This window comes from Gallus gallus, chromosome 7 (assembly GCF_016699485.2).
Source record: "Gallus gallus isolate bGalGal1 chromosome 7, bGalGal1.mat.broiler.GRCg7b, whole genome shotgun sequence".
NCBI lineage: Eukaryota > Metazoa > Chordata > Aves > Galliformes > Phasianidae > Gallus > Gallus gallus.
The window spans coordinates 4717904-4737579 of NC_052538.1; the positions used below are offsets into that span (position 1 = coordinate 4717904).

At 48.6% G+C, this 19676-nt stretch overlaps 1 protein-coding gene across 5 annotated transcripts; it reads right to left on the reverse strand.

The window, feature by feature from the left end:
• Positions 1-467: 467 nt before the first annotated feature.
• Positions 468-18749, reverse strand: RBM44 (RNA binding motif protein 44). 5 transcript variants are annotated; one of them, XM_040703785.2, is made up of 18 exons: positions 17193-18749; positions 17025-17083; positions 16553-16726; positions 16216-16402; positions 16111-16136; positions 15789-15861; positions 15392-15482; positions 14930-15061; positions 14689-14762; positions 14518-14591; positions 13889-14279; positions 13156-13304; positions 12888-13034; positions 10904-10980; positions 10546-10698; positions 4028-4166; positions 3571-3646; positions 1349-3015 (listed from the first exon to the last, which is right to left on the reverse strand). In XM_040703785.2, exons 1-18 carry the CDS (start codon positions 18564-18566, stop codon positions 2950-2952), a joined length of 3462 nt encoding a protein of 1153 aa, XP_040559719.1. In that variant the 5' UTR covers positions 18567-18749; the 3' UTR covers positions 1349-2949. The 5 variants fall into 5 exon arrangements, with proteins under 5 accessions (XP_040559717.1, XP_040559721.1, XP_040559719.1 ...); XM_040703783.2 differs by lacking the exons at positions 1349-3015; positions 3571-3646 and adding an exon at positions 468-1342; XM_040703784.2 differs by having other exon boundaries at positions 1349-3646.
• Between the last annotated feature and the right edge of the window lie 927 nt (positions 18750-19676).

Here is a 19676-nt window from a genome sequence, read left to right on the forward strand (position 1 = left end):
AGCAGGAGGTGACTGTGACAGGTCTTCACTGCCAAAGCGGTGATGTCAGGGAGGGCAGGAAGGGAAAGCACACGCAAGCAGGTTGGAAAGCACATTGAGTTTTCACTTGTGCCAGGGATGAAACCCCTCCACGAGGTGGCAGGGACCGGCAGGACTGCAGGGGTGATGTGGGGCTGCTCTTGGCCCACATTTTGGCACGTGTCCCATTTCAGCAGCCCCCCCACTGAAATCCTCCTCCCGTGGGCTGAGTGTAATCCCCCAGCTCTGTGTTTCCCCCCTCAGCTTCCATGTCTCACCTGAAGATCCCTCCGTGCCTCCCTCCTCTGGGCTTTGGAGGTGAAGTCCTATCCTGGGACCCCAAAGGAGACCCATGGGGACACCCAGTGGGGCAGCAAGGAGGTCTGCGGGCCCTCAACCCACCCAGAGCCCAGTTTTGTGGAGGGGATGCACCAAAGACTGCCACCTGCTTTACTGCAGCTGCATGTATTTATTTAATTAGGAAAAGCACCTAATTCCCATTGTTCAGTGGCCATGGGGCACTTCCGAGGCCATCAGTGCCACCACTGGTGTCACCTGCCAGTGTGAAGCAGTGACCATCACCCATCTCTCCACCTCTAGTCAGAGCCTGTCTGCAGGTGGGCAGGGGGAGAAGGTGCTTTTCCCGCTGTTACAAAGGGTAAAACAACCAAAAAAGGATAAAAAGTGAAGGTTTCATTACCCAGGCTGTGCCCTGACCCGCTGTCCTCGTGGTTATGGCACGTCCCAGTGCTGTGCTGGCACCACAGGCAGAACACTGACCTCTGCCTTGTTTTTTTTTCCCCAATTTTTTCATTCTTTTCCTTTTTTCCCCCCAGTGGATGCTGTGGGCTGCTGGGAGAGAAGCAGGGAAGGGCTGAGCAGAGCTGTGTCACTCTCCCATTACCCAGCGAGCAGCATCCTCACTGCCACCAGCATCCCCAGGTTGTTAACGATGGATTTAATTGGAAGCCACCACCCAGGAAGGGGCCAGCAAAGGATGCAACAGCACCAATGGGGCTCGGCCCCTCTGGGATGCTCCTTGGCCAGGCTCTCCCCTATAAACCGTCCCTAAACGATGCCCTCGCTGCGTTTGCTCCGCCACACCACCAGCGCAGTCATCAGCAGGGTGACGAGGATGGGCACCAGGATGAAGGGGCAGAGGATGCTGTTGGGGGGGTCACGCAGCGCCCGGCCAGACGGGGAGCAGTTCCTGAAGTAGTGGCTGTGGACGGCGACGAAGAACTCATCCACCAAGCGGTTGGGCCAGTAGCAAGTGAGGTTCTCAGCCACCGCAACCGTGCAGTTCGTCAGCTCCCCGTAGGTGCTGCAAGACAGACAGGGCACCGGGGTGGCACCAGTGGGTCACTTGGGTCCTCACCAGCTTCCCCTCACAGGGTGCATCCCACAGACCCCACTAACATGGATCCACTCAGCCCTCAAGTGGGCTGGCGTGGATACCAACAGAAACGTTTGTGATGGTAAAGAGTATTACTGTGCATTGTAATGAAGGTAAAATATAACCAAGATAGAAATACAGTTGTATGTATGTCAGAAAACATACTTTCTATCATAGAGATCATACTTTCTGTTGTAGAGGTGTCTGTATGTGCACACAGATACTTGAGACTGAGTAGCCACATACAGAAAGGGAAGGCTTCTCCTTGCGAGCCCACTTTTTAAAGGAAGGGGGAGGAAAATGAAAGAAGGCAAAAAACTCACAAAATCCTCCTTTTACTTTCTAAAGGAAAGGGAAAGAAAACCATGTCTTCCCCTGCAAGGTTGCTGTTCAAGACAGCACATCCCAAAGACACTTGGGAAGCTGGCAATAAAAAGAAATGCTTGGGGTGTATTCTTAGCAGGGTGACAGCCTGGCGGCCCCTCCATGGCTGGAGCTGAGTGATGGCTGCAGCTGTGGTGCTGTGCTTGCAGTGGGGTGGTTCATCCTCCTCCCTTCCTACGACACAGTGTGCATGTAACTTTTTAATTAAAATCTGCCTTCCCAAAGTAGGTGGCAGCTCACACAGCTTCCCTGGCTACATTTTGTCATGGAGAGGGTGCTCAGGCTGCAGCCAGTGCTGCTGGAGGTGTTTAAGGGACGTGTGGACATGGCACAGATGGACATGGTTTGAGGGGCGGGCTCGGTTGATTGATGGTTGGACTTGGTGATCTTGCAGGTCTTTTCCAACCCAAATGATGCTGTGATTCTATGATGAAGACTTGAATTGTCAAAAATAAAAATTAAAAAATCAGCTTTCCCCAAAAAAGCATGACTGAGAAAGCCACCAGAGCTTGCTGGTGTTGGAAAACACCAAACCTGGTCACAGGCAAATGTTGCGTAGAGGTCAGCTGCCTGAGGAAAATGCGGAGAGAGACAGAAAGGCCCCAAAATGACTTGGGTGGTAAGAGCAGTAATTCTCAACTGAGCCTTAACTGACATGTCTCGTGGCTATTCCACCTCTAAATGCCCTGTACAAGAAATGAGAGCTCAGAACCCAGTGCCAGATGACACCAGTCCTGCTAGAGGCAAAACCTTCAAATATTTATCCTTCAGATCTCTGTTCCAGAGAATTGTTTCAAGCACCAAAATTCCTTGGCTTGGGGGGAGATATGGAGAAAAAACAATGAGGTGCTAGGCCTAGAACGTCATCTCCTAAATAACCCGAGGCTTGTGCTCCCATGGAGCAAATGACCTCGTGCAATCAAATTAAACACTGTGAGTTTATCAGCGTTTCCTCCAAGTGCCTCAAGGATAACAAGTTTAGTAGAAGCTATTTAGAAGAAAATCAGGATGTCGGAGATAAAGAAGCAGCTCTCTAATCCAACTCTGCTTCCTGTGCTGTGGCCTTACCAAAGATCTGGAGATGGACTGCACCTCATCTGGTCCACAAGTGGCACTGAACCAGGGGGTGCACTTCCTGAGGTGCCCCTTCCTCAGTGGCAGCAGCCCCAGCTATCACAAAAACAAGAGATGTCCGACGCACACTGTACTAAATTTCCCTATAGAAAAGAATGGAATAAGGGCTAATGCTGGTCTTGCAAACCCATTGCCTTTTTCAGGAAGGAGAGTCAGATTTTGGGGCAGATGAGGTTTCCAAGAAGCAGAACATCTCCCACGCAGTCTTCCCACTCTTTCCCTCCTCCATTTTATCGTTGATAAAGAGGAAGGAAAACCCAAGCTGTCGTTTTTGTAGGCTACATATGTGTTTACATACACCTGCATGCACAGAGAGGAAGATATCAATTTGGCACAGAAGAGGAACGGGCAGGAAATTAACCAGAAAACTGTGTTTTTGTGCAACACACTCATGGCATGTGGCAGCATCTGCTCTCGATTTCCAGCTGCCCTCCATCCCCAGCTGTGTTGCAGGAGCTTGCTTTTGTACTCTTCTGTCTTCTAAGACCATGGCACGATGTTACGCAACATGGAAAGTGAGCTGTGATGAGAGCAGCCCAGGTCTTCGCTTCTCATCTGCCACAGATCACTGCTAATTCCCTGACACTGATTACGAGGCTCAGCAGAAGGCTGCCATGCCCTACAAATAGCACACCAACCTCTCCTCCGAGACGCCAGGAAAAATCAACATGCGACTTCTGGACGCGAAGGGCAAGCCTGCAGGACAGCCTGAAACTTTAAATACAGAGAGTGTCTCACCAGTAAGGGAGTGTGGGATCTCTGGTTCCCTCTGGCCCAACCCCTGCTCCAGCTGAGATACCCAGAGCAGGGTGCCCAGCACATCAAGGTGGGTCTGGAGGTATCCAAGGAGGAGACCCCATAGCCTCTCTGGGTACCTATGCCAGGGCTCTGTCACAGCGTAGCACAACAAAAAAGCAGACTGAAATGGCACATTTGGTCCTTTGTGGAAGAAAACCCATTGCTGAACTCAATCCATCCCCAAATCAAATATGGGTGCAGGAGGTCCCTGATGTGGTACCACCCAAGGCTCGCCAGCTCTGGCCCTGCTCCCTTTTTGGCTCATGAGGTGTTTTGGAGAGGAAGGCCCACACTTACCCCATGGTCTCATCCCAGTCGCACCACAGCCGCTGCCCGATGCCCTCCATGCTGAGCTTGAAGGGCCGGAGGCAGCGCTCACGGATCTGCCGGCCGTACTCCGCCTCATGGCATGCCGTCGCCGCGATGAAGTGATGGGCTGAAAGACAGGCCACAGGGTCAGGCTGTGGGTCACCACCTCCCCATACTTACCATGGGACCAGGCAGTGAATGGCACCCATAACTGAGCCCTGCCCTGAGCCGGTGCTTGGAGCTAAACCCATCTGCACAACGTAAAGGCAGCCCTGCTCTTAGACAGCCCCTTCAAAAACATGCTATGCTTTTTTGTTATTTTCCCCTCTCCCCAGTTCCTCTGACCCTGCAGTGTCATCTTCAGTTACTCGTCCATGTGCCTGATGCCTGAATCAATTATTCACAGCGTGTCCTCCCAGGTAAGGCATGAAACAGGAAGGGCACAGCCTTATCCTCTGCTGATCACATGGACTTCAAATTCACAGTGTTTTTGTTAAAAGCCAGCAGCACAGATGGGCCCTGTGTCAAGGACTCCTTACCAATTACCTGCAAGGCTCTGTGCTTCCAAACAAATACCCATTTTTGCATGGATCGTGTGCACCAGCACTGAAATTTGTGTCACCGCTGGTCTGAGCTCTGCTATAGGGGGGTTTGGGATCAGAGGAGAAAGATGCTTCTTGTGGGCTCCACCAGTGGAATTTGGGGCAAGACTGCATTGGAGAAAAGGCAGCAGGGAGTGACTGTGAGCAGCATGACTGGGCTCCTACCCAGGTTGTGTTATTGGATGAATTTGTGCAATTTTTCTATGGAAAGCAGCAGTAATGTTACACGGGGATCAGGCTGAAAGAAAAACCTTAGTAGGAATGATTTACTGCAGCTGGCTATAAATAATACCTTGCTCCTGGTCCCAAAGTGCCTGCCGGTGCCTTTGCAGCTACTGGAGCACATTGCAGGCAAGCATTGCATACCGACTCTATTTTTTGCTACATGTGAATAGCTCAGTGCAAAAGCTGGAGGGGAGGGGGTATTTTTTATTTCATTTCTTAACAAAAGAAATAATTAGCACAGAGTTTAGCCACAGAAATGTTGGCCTTGGGAACAACGGGCTGCAACGGCCAAAGTCATCCACGGGAGCGATTCTGAGCATGCGGTGCAAAGGGAGAAAGCAGGGCTTGGAGGAGAGCAGACTGAACAGCAGGCAGGAGAGAGCCCAAGGGGAACTGGGAGCAAAGCAGGAACCAGAGCCATGCAGAAGCGAGCGAGGCACGCAAAACAGAGAGGAACTGGGGGAGAGAAAGCCGCTCTGAGAAATTCAAGAGCGATACAACATGAGAAGCAGAATTTAACTGAGCCCAGCCTGGCTGCCCAGAGCCAATTAGCACAGATGAGACTGGAGACAGGTCATCCACTTGTACCAGCACAACAACTAATATTAGCGAAGCCCCAGCATTTCCTGACATCTGTTCCTGAATAACCGACACCATGGCCACTTCCTAGAGGAAAACACCCTAATTGGCAGCTCCACCTTGGGTGGAAAGACAAGAAGCAACCACAAGCATACCTAAGCAGCTGCAAGCTACAGCTATCTTGTATTCAGCACAAAAATGAACTCCAGAATAAGAAAATAAAGGCACAAAGAAATCAAACCAAGTGAAAACATGACCCCAGGAGCTTTAAGTACTCGCCAAGCAAAGCATCTCAAAGGCATGGATAGGCTGAGCGTGGCTGTGAGCAGCTGGGGAAAGTAGTGGCAAGGTGTACGAGGAGAGGTTCAGGTCCCTTGGTTTGCTCTGCTATTAAAGATATGCCATTAAATGAATGTCCCTGTGCCTCTGGCACCCCTGGATGGTGCTGGATGTAGAACGAAGGAACACATGCAGAGCACACGTTGCCCATGGATGCGTCAGCAATCATCCCAGCTCCAGCTGGACTGGCAGGTGTTTCTGGTGGAGAGTGCTCAGGGCTGCATGGCAGGGAGCAGAAAACAGCTGGATATTCAGCTGAAAGCTCAGAGGTCTCATTAAACCCCCAAAGGCAGCAGACCACTGCTAAGCGACAATTGCAGCAGGGCTGGCAGCGATCAAGCACACGTATCTACAAGCCAGCAAAGCTCTGGGCTCCAAGAACTAAAACCCCAATATTTTCTCCCAAACACTACAAAACCCTATGTGAAATCATTTGCTTTCTGAACAAGCCCAGGCTGAAATCACCCTGCTTTCCTCCTTGTTGTCTGCAGGTTTGCTCTGTTGCATCGAGAATGAGCTTTGTGGTTCAGACTTTGCCTGCACAGCACTGCAGCACCAGTGAGTGCTCCCAGCACTACAGCTAAGCCCACAGCTCCCAGCTGCGCCCACATGCAAGCGAATGGGCTGTGGTCTGCCTGGCGTGCCCAAACCACCCACGGCACAAACTTGTGGTGGCACCAAAACTTGCTGCAGAGACATTCCTGAGGGCTTTCTTCTAAATAACCCTGGGTTATTGTTTCACAATTGCTATCCTGAGCATCTCCCATTCGTGCTGCCAGCTATCTATTCATTTTCCCTTGTGTTGTCAATAAGGCCCTGCACGCAGCCTTTCCCCTCCTCAGAAGAAACTCTGTGCTGAAGCTCTGCCATACTCAGGCACCTCTGGTGGGAGAGCTCCACGTTCAGTATCTCATGGAGCATCTCTTAGAGTGGTTTCCTGTACCTACAGCCAACCTCTCCCCACGCAAGGGATGATTCAGGTTTGCACAGAGCAGCTGCCATAGGATTAAATCCAATCCAGAGTACTGGATTAAAACACGACCAACTTTTTGCCTGATAGCAGCACTGCTAGATGCTGTTAGCTAATAAATAAATGGCAACAGGCATCCCCAGGCTGCTCCAGTTTCCCCCCTGACCTCAGTTCCCCACGTGGAGCAGCAGGAGAGACACGATGTTCTTGTCAGGTGCTGGTGGCTGTCGAGCATACTTCCAGGAAGGGGACTTAGCTTGGATGTCCCTGGACTCAACTCCAAGCAGGACAGAGCAGCAAATGCTCTTTTTCCAAAAAATAACTGATTTAGCACATAGATAAAATAAAGACCAGATGAAGAGGGGAGGGACTGGACTATGAATCAGAAGCCAGGCACGCTGCACACCAACTGCTGGCTGACTACACACCAAAACCTGGCATAAGCAGTTAGCTATAATTACATCCTTAATGAATAGCGTGGGCTTTTTAAAAAATATCTGCCCTGGTTAAATTATTGTAGAGAAGCATGGGTTTTTGTTACCCAAAACTCCCAGAGACCATGGGGTTGCAAAGAGGAGGACAGTGAAGCCTGCATGCCCACCCTGCCGCTGGAGCCGAGCTTTGGGGTCATTTCTTCAATGGAAGCAGAGAAAAGGATGCCAAAAACACAGGATCCACTGAGGTGCAGCTGGGTGATGCCACGTGGGCCCAGCAGAAGGATGCTGAGGCAACCAGAGGTAGCAATGCCCACAGTGCCTGGTGTGTGTCGGGAGGAGGGTGAGCACCTCAGGCACAGATGCTGGAGGTCGTTTTGGGGGACAGCAGTGCTTTGATCATGTTGCTTGGGTTCCCAAAGCATTTGTCTGCGTTAAGCTGGGTGCATTCTGCTGTGCACAACTAGAGGCTGCTTTATTGAACTACCTTCGAGATCTAAAGAAATGGCTCCCGGACACACGTTACTCACTCAGCTGAGCGCACAGCCTACAAAGAACAAAATAAATACATATAAAAATCCATTAGAGCAAAGCAAAATAAACAGCTCCAGTGTCTCGCTGATGCATTCATCCCAGGCTGCAAAGAATTACGGCTCGCCTAAATACTTTCAACATGCATTTTCCCAGCTAGGGAAAATTCATTTCACTTTTTAAGACAGTTTTCTTGATGCTGGCTGTTTTTCCCTTCCAGCTGAATAACGCACTTCTCTTCTGCTCACCCACACAAAGCACGGACGGCTTCCCACCAAGCCTTACCTAGAAAGATGTGGCAATGCCAGCGCTGATGGCACAGCGACCCAGAAGAGCATGAAGCAGGTTTGAGCCCAGGCTCACCGTTGCCTTTTTCATACGGAGGCCAACATCTCTCCATGTGAATAGGAAGCCTCAAGTCCCCTCTGTTCCAGGACCTAATGCAGCCAGTGTTGCAGTAACCCTGCACATCTACTTGGGTTTAACAGAAATAATGCGGTTTTCTGTGCATCTTCAGCTTGACAGCCTTGAGCTGGGAGCCCTTGATCCCACTTCATCCATCCATTCATTCATCCACCAGCAAAAACAAAGCTCCATGTGCAACCCACAGGGAACTCCACAGACATGGAAATCAGGCAGCAGAGCCCACTAGAGGGTCTGCTCCTGCCAACAAGAAGCCAACAACCCAACCTGACACAGCTGTTTCACCTTTAATGGCAACAGGTACCTTGGGATACAGCTGGCGCTCCAGCGTGGCAAACAGGGCTGGGGTTGCTTAGAGCACCAACAAAGCTTTTTTTTGCTAGGAAGAAAGCTCAGCAGGTGAGGCTGGAAGGGAGATGGTGAAGAGCCAGCAGGAGTGGCTGCACTGACTTGACACAGAAGTGACCAACTAGACAGAGATGCAACAAAGCAGTCTCAGCCTTAAGCCAGCTTCCCCAGTTTTATTTTGGATGCCATCCAGGCCTCTAAAGTGGTCTGTATTCCTTTCATAACACCAAAACAGAACCAGCTGGCCTCCCTGGGCACTTCTGCATTGCGCTGCACCATGAGACCACAGCTCAGCACGAGGAGCTGCACTAGCACGGCAGCCAGGGCTCAGCAAAGCCCCTGCACCCTGTGAGAGCTGAGCTCTCTGTGTCTGCCTCAGCACTCGTACAGCAAGCTGTTGGCACGTCTGTTAGCATAGCTTGTTTGATTTTTCCTTTCTGAAAAAGAAAACCCACGCCTGCTTCATCAGAAGCATCAGCAACCTCAACATTCACCACTCAGCCATCTCAGTGGTCGCCCCCACTGCAGCCACATCTGTCCAAGGCCACAGAGCAGCAAGGAACAATCAAGCTTTTTTTTCTTTTAATCTCTTTTTTTTTTCCCCCCCAACTAGAGCAGAACATACTTGGAAAAAAACCTGCAAAAGGACCCAGTGAAAGAAATGCATCCCCAACTCAGCGCCAGGATTAGCTGCCATCTATCACAGCTAAGTGGCTTACACAGAGGCAGATGTCCTGCTGCGAGTGCTGGAACTGGAAAAGAGCAGCCTGGAGTACCACCAGCTCACACTCTCTTATTTCCAAAGTCCCTGAACCCAAACCACGTGGTAAAAGGTGCAGCAAAAGAATGAGCAGACGTCCCGCAGCCGAACCAGGAAAGCCTCGTGGCCATGACTTCCTTCCCCCTGGACATTTCACCAGTTAAAGAACAACAAAGATTGGGTTTTACTCTGGGTTTGGGGCTCTGCACAGATGGCAATGATGAGAATGACTACGGGAAGAAGGTGGAAGAATCCCACCCCTGGAAGGGGAAAGCAGCAGGGATCCCACCAAGAGGGACACTGCCCCAGGCTCCCCGTGGGGTAACGTCTCAGCAGCAGGCTTACATTTGTGACCCAAGAGAAGGGAAAGGGAGTGCAGACAGAAATCCTACAGCAGCAGGAACTGCCATGTGCTGGCAGCAGGACCACACGCTCCCACCTAGCAGAGCAGAGCGCGCTTTGCCTGCCGGCACTGTTTTCTGCTCCCCCTGAACAAGCTGCAGCTACAGAGCAGTGCAGTTAATGACAGCGCCGGGATGAGGCCGTTATGCAGCACAGTTCCATGCATTATTCAGTGGGGCTACCAGGAGAACACCTCCAGAAAAACCTGGAGTGCAAACGGGGGAAAAACGAACCTACGTTTCCTCAAAGAGCACTTCAGGGTCATGCAAGAGCAGCTGCACGGCACTGTGCAGTTTCTGTTTTAAACAGTCTTAAACAAACTTCTTATACGAAGTACCAAAGCACAATCCTAAGGTTTTCACTGGGTATACTCGGGTTATAAGCCAATCCTCTACCTGTTGCACACGAAACCCTACCAACATTGAGACCTCATGCCTTGTGAAAGCAGATGGGTGATGCAGGAGTTCCCAAAGTGAATGGCAGTCTCCCACCTGCAAATCCATCCCCAGCTCAGAAGTGCTGGCCACAAGGAGCGCTTCTGGCTGCGTCCTCTCCTCGCGCCTGGTTCAGAAATGGGAAAATGGCAAACCCCCCTCCTAGAGCAGTTTCCCTGCCGTTAGTTTCTGTATTAGAAAGCAAAAGGCAGGGGGTGTCTTCTGGCGTTGAGTGCTCTTCAGTGCATCTCAGTGTGCACAGAGGACCGTGTCGGACAGCATCACCGCCAGCAAACGCAGAGCCCAACTTTGATCGTTTCTCAGCACTTGGGAACGACCGCTCCTTCCCGTTCCCCCCGTAGCCGGCAAAGCTCGGGCAGAGCCCACACAGCCCGCGTTAAGGAGCCTCTCCCAGAGCCCCGCTCGCCCCTGGATGCCGGCGCAGCCCGCAGCACTCACCCAGCACGAAGCAGAGGAAGCGGCGCGGCAGCAGGGCCATGGCCAGGAGCGAGGGGCCCGGCTGCCGCCTCGCCGGGAGCTGCCGCGCGATCGTGCCCGTCCTTCGTGCTTGTTTCGCCTTAACAGAAATCAAGCGAGTTCGCACAGCTCCACCTGCGGGAATCGGGAGCGCTCTGCGTTACAGACATCCCCGCTTTACCATCGCAACCGCAGCAGCACGCCTCCCCCTGTAAAGCATCATGCCCATCTAATTGCACAACTAGGGAGCTCGGAGGGCAGCGTGTGCTGTTAGCAGTGTGGAAGGGCAAAGCCTGGCACTACGCTCAGCTGGGTGCGGAAACCAAAGCGGAGGCCTGACCTGCAGCTTCAGGATAAACCAGCAGCAGCGCCTGGCAGCGCAGCACCGGGGCTTGGGAAGTGTTTGCCACCACGGTTCTGTTGAGGGGAGACAAAACGGGTGAGATTTGGAAACAGCAAAACAGCGGCACAACTCTGTGAAGAAAGCATCTCAACCTTTATTCACGGTAAGGCTGCTTTCAGCAGCACGGGCAGCCAGGAGCTAGGGCAAAGCACAGCCAAGGGACAGAGGTGGACAGCGATGCAGGTGTGGTATGACAGCACACGCCTATCAGCGACCATCAGTGCTAGCTCCCCTCAGCTTCACGGCAGGCACACACCTAAGCTGCCTCTCCTTCCATTGCCAGAAGAGGATGCAGAGCCCCGGGAGCAGCTCCACAGGCAAACAAAAGGCTGAGTGCTCCTGTATCAACCCAAAGCAGATCTCAGAGAGAGTCTGGGTGGGAGAGGCTTTCCCCTGTGCTGTGCTATAGGACCCGAAGGAGGCTTAGAGGCCCAGCTCTCTAGGGCACAGCTCTGCTCGGAGCAGCCACTGCAGCACAGGGCTTACGTAACCACACCGCCAGCACTGTGTGTTCTCCAAGCCGGCCCTTACTGCCTCTCCCTCCCCTGCCTTGTATGAAAAGGATACTTGACATTTCTGCACAATATTTGGAATCGTTATCTGGAAAGCGTATAAGCATGCTGGCTGTTTGTTAGCACTGCAGCTATCACCGTGCCTGACACGGAGTGGCACCAGGAGCCGGGGGTTGTGTGCTTCAGCAGAGAGAAGTCCTGCTGTTATGAGAGAAGTCTCACTGTGCTGAAATGGGAGCCTTCAACCTCAGAGAAGTACACTGAACTACACAGAACAACAAAACTGGGAAGAATTACTTAACATCTGCCTGCACAAAAAGCCACTCTCAAAAGACCTTTGGGCTATGTTCTGTCAAACAGAACTGCAAACCATACAGCAGTGCTAAGCGAGTGTTCATGAAGCCCTACCAAAATGAAACAAACAAGAAATACAGAACAATCCCAGAGCGAGCTGGACTGCAAAAATCTGTCATGTGAAGAGTTCAATTCTTCATTAAATCATCTACATAGAAAGAAAGAAAAAGTAAAAACAGATTAAGTTTGGCCTGAACACGTGTAACGTGAAACAAAACATCAGCAATGTCAGCATCCCAGAGCACCACTAGAGGCTGTACTGCTTTTGCTATGGAGGGCAGAAGTTTGCACACAAGAGCGACATTTCCCAGCCCTGAGAACTGCACAGAAAAGTTATTACGATAAAATAAAATAGTCCTTGTGTAACTGATCACATCCAGAAGTAATTTTGTGAATCACCCGAGTTAATTCAAAGTCATCAAGTCATCATTTAGAAGTGAACGGGCTCCATGCGTTTCCCGATGGTGCTTTCAGCACAGGCCTAACTTCCCTCTTAACAAATATACAGATGTATAAACATTGAGATGTCCAACTCTGGGCTAACTCTGCCAAAGGGAGAAAACAATGCAAGATTTCCAGGCAAGCAAGTAGAAGAAAGGAACTGTCTACGAAGTCCTTCAACATGCAAAAACTAGAGGACGTACAAACTTATTCTGTTCAATATCTACACCAGAAATAAATACCATACAACAGAAGAAATCACCAGGTTTTAAACCAGTATTGAGCCTGTACTGGAATTCCTCTTTGAAATGCTACACAGGAACTGGCCATTAGATGTCAGCTTTGCCCAGAACATTGATAACGTACTCCACTGAGTACATCAATACAACCTGCATAATAAAGCCCCCCGTCGTACCCAGTTTGATAAGGGCACAGAGCTAGCAAGCTCCTCTGCTTACAGACGTTCTGCAGCAACAGTTAATCTTTAGAAATTGTTGTTTTGGTGATTCATTCTCTTACTTTTTATGCAGGAAGAGGTTCCTAGGAAGTTCTCCTAGTCAGGCTACACAGCTAGATAAATTCACACCTGTGTTCTTGTAGGCTAGAATACTCACTGATTGACACTGCCTTTCCCTGTGCAAGCAGGCCTTGGTTTCCTAAGGATTACAGAGGCCCTTTCCATAATAGAGCTGATGGACAAGCCACTTAGGACACCATTATTGTTCTTCCTCACCTCCAGCAGTGCATCCACAATTCTGTCTCTGTAGGAGCAACAGAAATAACTGTTAACATCACTTTTTATGCCATTATTTAGTGCTCAAGTAATTCTGGCTATCGTATTCATTACAAATAAGGGCAGAACTGCAATCCAAGTACTCTCACCTACTAGCTTCTGGATGAATGTCTTTAAGTTTCTTCATTAATTTGGCAAAACTGCTCAAGTTCAATGCGTTAGGAGACATAAAGGCTTCTAATGAATTAGTGGAGCAAGGAGCAGCAGGTGCTTTTGGCAGGGAATTTTCTCCAGTATCCTAAAATTGCATGAAAACCAGCAGGCAGTGAATGGGCTATGTACTGCACAAGTCATTTGGAGCATCTTTACTACCAATAAGTATTTGTGTTACAGAAAAATGAGATGTGAGAGAAATACAGATAGCATGCCTACAGTTTACCAGCCATTACTAATTTTGCCTTACCCTCCAATGACCAACGAGAGTGAATAAAGGAATGATACCTATGATACTACTGTGCAATTACATGTAAAACCGGATAGCTTTTCCTCTGGTATCCCCAAATCTTCCCTGTATCAAAATCAAAAGACATTCACATTGAAAGCGTGCCAAGTAAAACTAAAAGAGAAGAAAAACAAGATAAAAATCTCATGCAGATGCCTGGGCTACTGGTTTGGGGTTAAGAAGAAATATCACAGCTTGCTGTGGGAGCAAACAAATGGTGTTCTCACTCTTTTCCAGCATGTCACCAATTTATAACTGACACATTCCATGCTTTCACGCCCTAACCCTGTTCAGTAAGCAATAAACATAACATGTTAGAGAGCAGGAAGTTGTAAGGCTCCAACCTGCCACATAAAGAAGCCGCAGTAATCATTAATTACCTTTTGATTAACTGCAAATAGAAAACGTATGGAGTCTTTGGCAGAGGATTTGGGGCGCTTCGCTTCTGACGGCACTTGTGTAGAGCAAGGAGTTTGTAAAGAAGCCCTGGGCAGGAGAGGCACCTTCTCAGAAGCAGAGGAGGCACCAGGTGCTCCCACAGAACCAGAGGCTGATGGGAGTGTTTCATTCTGATCACTGCTTGCACTGTTAGCAACAGAGAGAGCTTCACACCAAAGCTTCTTCCCAAGTATTCGGGCAGCCGAAGATCTGTTCTCTGATGGATTACTGACAAGTTCCACACTTATTGGTTTTCCTTTAATTTTTGTCTTGTTCATTTCTTCCACTGCCAACTTTGCTGCAGAGGTGTCTTTAAAGCCAAGAACTGCGCATCTGAGACATGAAATAGGAAACTAAGTGAAGTACATCTTCAATTACTACACGATGTTGATAAGTATTTTGGAACTATCAATATGAACTCACGATGACTCTCATCTTTTGAATATCAACCATGTTGCAGAAGGAAATTCCAAGCTATTTAGCTTCTCATAAGGGAAGAAGCTGCCTGGAATCACAGCTTTTTGCCAACCAATCTGTATCTACATTACTTAATAAAACTTTATTAGTGTACCTGTGGTTATCAGAATCCGCACAAAGCAGAATGACAGAGATCTGGTACTTCTGGAAATGCGATCTCAGATCACCCTACAAAAACACACACACGTTTTGTTTGCAGGGATATAGTGTGAAACCTCACTTGAGCAGTGATACATCACTGCTATGGAAATGGAAGCAGGCGTACCTCGGACACCGAAGAACTCAAGCCACCAATGCAAACAAATGTGCACTCATTTGCACCCTCCGTTATCTTTGCTTCTGATAACAAACATAAGAAATCAGACTTACCATTTTTTCAGCTCAAACTGACATCTCTGTAAAGTAATTCTGAAGAAGCCATTATGGGGCAGGATGCAGAAAGGAACAAAGAGTGCACAATATGGATGCCATTATTAGGTACACCACCTTAAAGCATGTGACCTCACCTCTTAAGCCAACCGTGTCTTGTTTCTCTTGGTGCTTCCCCACTTCTTCAGGTGTTACTGAAAAATCTGTTACTGCGAAGTCCTCTTTAGCATCAAACCAACATTCATTCCATTCTTTGTTTCTCACATATCCTTGACAGTACAAATAAACTTCAGTGTGTCAAACTCAGATGAATGAATATCAAACTGCTACATGTTTAGGAGGATCCCAGCTACTTACACTATTTGCTGCTACTTGATGAGGAGGTAACACATACAAGATCTCCCTTCTGATTCAAGTAGCACAGGTTTATAATTACTTTTTTCTGGATACAAAGTGTAATAGATGGCTGAGATATAGTGATATTCTACTGTCCCGTGTCGGAATGCTTACTAGTATGTATTTTACACCATTCCCCCAACCTCAGCCCTCAAACAATGAGGGGTGAGGTACCAGAATTGTACCAGAAGCAGCAAGCTTACCGTGCTGCATGCCCTGCTCTTGGGACATCCTGGAGGAAGCAGAGTCACTGGGCTGCTGGCCGTCAGTCAAACATGTGGTCTGTGCTTTCTCCTACAAGCACATTCCAGTTATATTATACAACTTGCACTTGATAATACTTTTTTATTACCTTAGAATATTAATCAATTAAACAGGCAAATTTTAAAAAGCAAACCTACTGATCTCACCAAGAACCCCTATGTTATTTTGCATCCAAAGGACACCCCAAACTGGTCACTCAGCAGCTCTTGCTGTTACTGGCAGAGAATCCCAGGTTGGGCCTTACAGGCCATGGCTGTATCAGAGCATACCTGAAAAGAGACACTGCTCCCAGCACAAACATCTGTGAAACTCAAGTAACAACAAACCCCCACCTACCATGTTGACAGGAGTTCTGATTTCTTGCAATGCTGAAGCTTCAAACCCTGCTTTTCTCATGCCTGAAACAGAACTGCAAAAGATCCAAGAACTTAATACAGAATGCAGCTCCACACTTTTTAATTTAATAACCACTGCACAGTTCCCATCTAAGAACACTACAGAGCAGAGCTTTCCTTGAAATGAAACCACTGCACCTGAAGTGCTATGCAGTCTGGACCAACAAAATGCACCCCCAAATAAAGGAATCCAAAGTTAAACATCTTTTAAGGTCTGCTCTCATTTATTTTGAGCTTTAAAACCAGAAACAAGGACTACTTACCCATGGCAAAGTTCCTCCCTGAATAACTGTCAGAAGAGAAAACAGGACTTAATTTTCGAGAAAGGAATTATTAAAAGCAAACAAAGAAAAAATGAATAAAAATACCTTGTATGGGACATAAGAAGAAACAATTGGCAATAACTTTATCTCCACTGACAGTGGTGGAAGCGTGCTCAAAGGCGTGCCCATTTGGATTTTTGCTCTCATACTGCTGTAATCCTTTTTTAGCTCTTCCAAAACGGACGTGACAGATGAACCTACTTCAGTATTAGCAGAAGTATTTCCATGGTAGCTGTTAAAATACACAGAGGAAAGAAAAATTTTCCCCATCAGCAGCACTGTTAGGCATCCACAGGTGGAATCCCAGGTTTGCTGCAGGGCAAATATTTAGCAATTAATGCCAAGTTACCCATTTCACTCAGAAGGACATTAAAATACATGCCTGCTAAAACATGCGTTTTCCTCCAAAGCCAGTTTGTAGATCTTCAAGCAGTGTTGATAGCACATCTGATAGTGAGCATTTAGAACCTGCAACTCTGCTTCAATAGCTCTCTGCAGTAGATTTTGACAGACAGACACAGAATTCTTCACTGTTTCTTTGTTGAGGTCTGCTGGCCTTCAGAATAATAACAAATACAATCAGGAAGCATTTGAGTCGATACTACAGGTTTACTATGTTTTACTGTTTAATGAGCAGCTTTACAGAAGCTACTTCTGATGGGATTTAAAGAAAAAGATAATGCAATCAGTTCCTCCTATTTGCAGGATTATAGAATCAGAATCCTTAGAGTTGGAAGTGACCTTTAAAGGCCATCCAGCCCAACTCCCCTGCAATGTACAGAGCCTTTCCATCTCCAATACAGAAATCTCACCTGGCACCTAGAACTCCAAACAGAGAACAATCCACGACCCACCTGTCAGCCTTTATCTTTAAACCGCTGCTACACGACTCAGTTTTGGATTCCCACTGATCCTAAATAAAGATTACAAAGAAGTTACAGATTAACATTTGTATAGACAAGTTCTGAGCAATGTTAGGTTAACAAAGCTCTACGCATCAACATTATTATTCCTGAAGTTACCTTAACTTGTGAACTTCTTTCAGCTGCTGCAGCACTGCCATCCTGGTGCACATCAGCAAGCTGTGATCCTGTTTCCTCTGTAGGACCAGTTCCAGACAGCCAGTCTGTACCGTGAGCAACACTGGCACAAGTTTCCCCAAGCCAACCCGTGTGTCTGAATTTGTTCATCATTGTTATCTCTGTATTAATTGCCCTGGATAAGAGTGGAACTCGAGTGTTGGTACTTCTGCTAGTTGTAAAGCAAACTCTAAAATCAGAACTTGCATCAACAGCCTGGTTAACTTTAGAATTACTGGCCACATTTACCAAGTTTTCACAACACTCCAAGTTGAGGGAGGCGGTGGTATTTGCACTGTAAGACTTCCCTGCAGCTTCCTCCCCAAAACAGAGATCCTTAATAGTGAGAAATTCAGGGGCTGGACACTGGTTCTCATCCGCCTTCGCAGCGCAGTAAGCACAGCTGGCACCACACATGCACAGGAGGGGTTCCTCACAGCTGTAAAAATCAGAGTCCCCTGCACTTTTGCAGAACTGCGTGGCTGTTGCTAGGGTCCTTTCCCTCGGTGACAGTGAAGGGCTTCCTTGCTCCACTAAGGTGCTGTGAACACACCTGTGGTTCTGTTGGGACTGCGTGCTATTAGGTGAGGAAGCATCTTTCACCTCCGAACGGTGAATGGCAAGCAGATTTGGATAACTCCTTTCTCTACTCCTGTATGCATGGCTTTCAACCATACTTCCAGCACGACCACTGAGAGATATTGCTTGCTCCTCCTTAGAATCACAAGCCGTGCCACTGCCAACCAGCAGAGAGTCCTGGGGAAAGGTGTTTAAAAACACCTGGGGAAGCTCTGGCATAGCTGCTTCTGCACCTGTACAACAATCAGAAGCGGAGTCAGCAAGATTTTGTTCCTTTGCAGCTCCACCACCTGCAATGTCATGAACTGGATCTACTGCCATTGGGGTTTCAATTCCTACAGCTTTCCTTTGCTTAGAAAGCTCGTCTGAGCTATCCCCATCATCAAAACCCTCTTCATTTGCACTGATGTACTCCAGCTGTGAATCTTCACCCACATGGATGTGACTCCCACCATCACACACCCCACAGGTGGAATGTGCATCACCACCACGTGCCCTCCTCAGTGCATCAGCTTCTCTCTTGCTTTCAGCTACTTCTACGCTGCAGGTTCTCATTCTCATGTTATACATGTCAATATCTGCATCTAAAGATGTACTCAAGTAAGGCAAGCTTTCCTCTGATAATGCTGCAAGGCCTCTGCTGATGCTTTGCTGGGCTTCCTCAGGATAAGGGCAGCACAGGGAGGCGTGCACAAGGCACTGCTGTTTGCTTTTAACATTGTCCTTCTGCAGCTCCATGGCACAGACGGCTCCTTCTCAGAAGTGATCCACGCAACTTCTCCTGCAGGCTGCCGGGGCCGCCTCCTTCCCCAAAACGAGCTAATTTCAAGGTATTCGCGCCGTACAAGAGCACGCTTTCTCCTAATCACCCACTGCAGCCCTCGCCGCCAGGCCCGGCCCTCAGAGCGCAGCCCGCCCGCCAACGGCCCGCCACGCGCTCAACGGCCGCCGCGTCTGATTTGCTGAGGCGGAGACCTCGCGCCGCCGTCGCCATTTTGCCTCAAGCGGCCGCAGCTCCCGCCCTGATTCTCACCGCTCTGCAGAGCGCACGTTTTTGTGAAATTGCTTTTGGTCCTGGCTGCTGCGAGGCCTGAAGCGCAAGGTCTGATCTCCCAGAGTCCTTAAAATGCAGTAAAAGCACGTTGGGGCTTCTAAACAATGCTATGGCAGTCCGAACGCATCGACCCCCAAAGCACAGCCGCCTTCAGAAGAACCTCCCCCCCTCCCGCCCTCAGCCCCACGGCCCCCCGCAGCAGTGCTGGGGCCGTTTCCCAGCAGCAGCACGAGGACAGATCACTCCACCAAAACCACCCGACAAGTGATGTTTTTATTGGCAACTTCTGCTGATGAGTTTCCTTTTTCACGCTCCTAACTTTTATACATAAAAAGAAAAAAAAAAACAACAAAAAACCAACAACCAATAAACATTTTGGGTAACATTCCATTTTGCAAACATTAAAATTATTTAACACTTGAAAATAAACCCAAAGGGTAGCAGTTTTAAATAGAAATTGTAGGAGAAGGCAGGTTTGGGGCCGTTGGAGGCAGCCCTGCCTGGAGCCCAATGGAAACAAGGTGGGCACGTGCTGTTATCAGCATCCAAAGCCCTGTTGTACATTCTTCACAGGAAAACACAAACCAGTTTGCATTAAACCCAACGGTGCTTTCTCTTCCCTTATTCTAAAGCTAAGTCATACTGAAAGTTATGGGGAAAACGCGGCTTCAGCATCCAGCTACTTCATCACACACAACGATTCCTACTAAGAGCATATCCAGGTTGAAATACACAGCTGATTTCTGTCATGAGGCTAATGCTTATGGGGTGTAAGATGCAATCATCTACTTAAA

What these genes read in the sequence shown, in the direction of transcription:
- RBM44 (XM_040703783.2), bottom strand. Translation starts at nt 18,566, where the DNA reads ATGGAGCTGCAGAAGGACAATGTTAAAAGCAAACAGCAGTGCCTTGTG. An exon ending in AAAGAAGTTCACAAGTTAAG is followed by an intron (nt 17,084 to 17,192) that starts GTAACTTCAGGA and finishes ATCTTTATTTAG; the next exon opens with GATCAGTGGGAATCCAAAAC. An exon ending in TCAGAACTCCTGTCAACATG is followed by an intron (nt 15,483 to 15,788) that starts GTAGGTGGGGGT and finishes ATGTGCTTGTAG; the next exon opens with GAGAAAGCACAGACCACATG.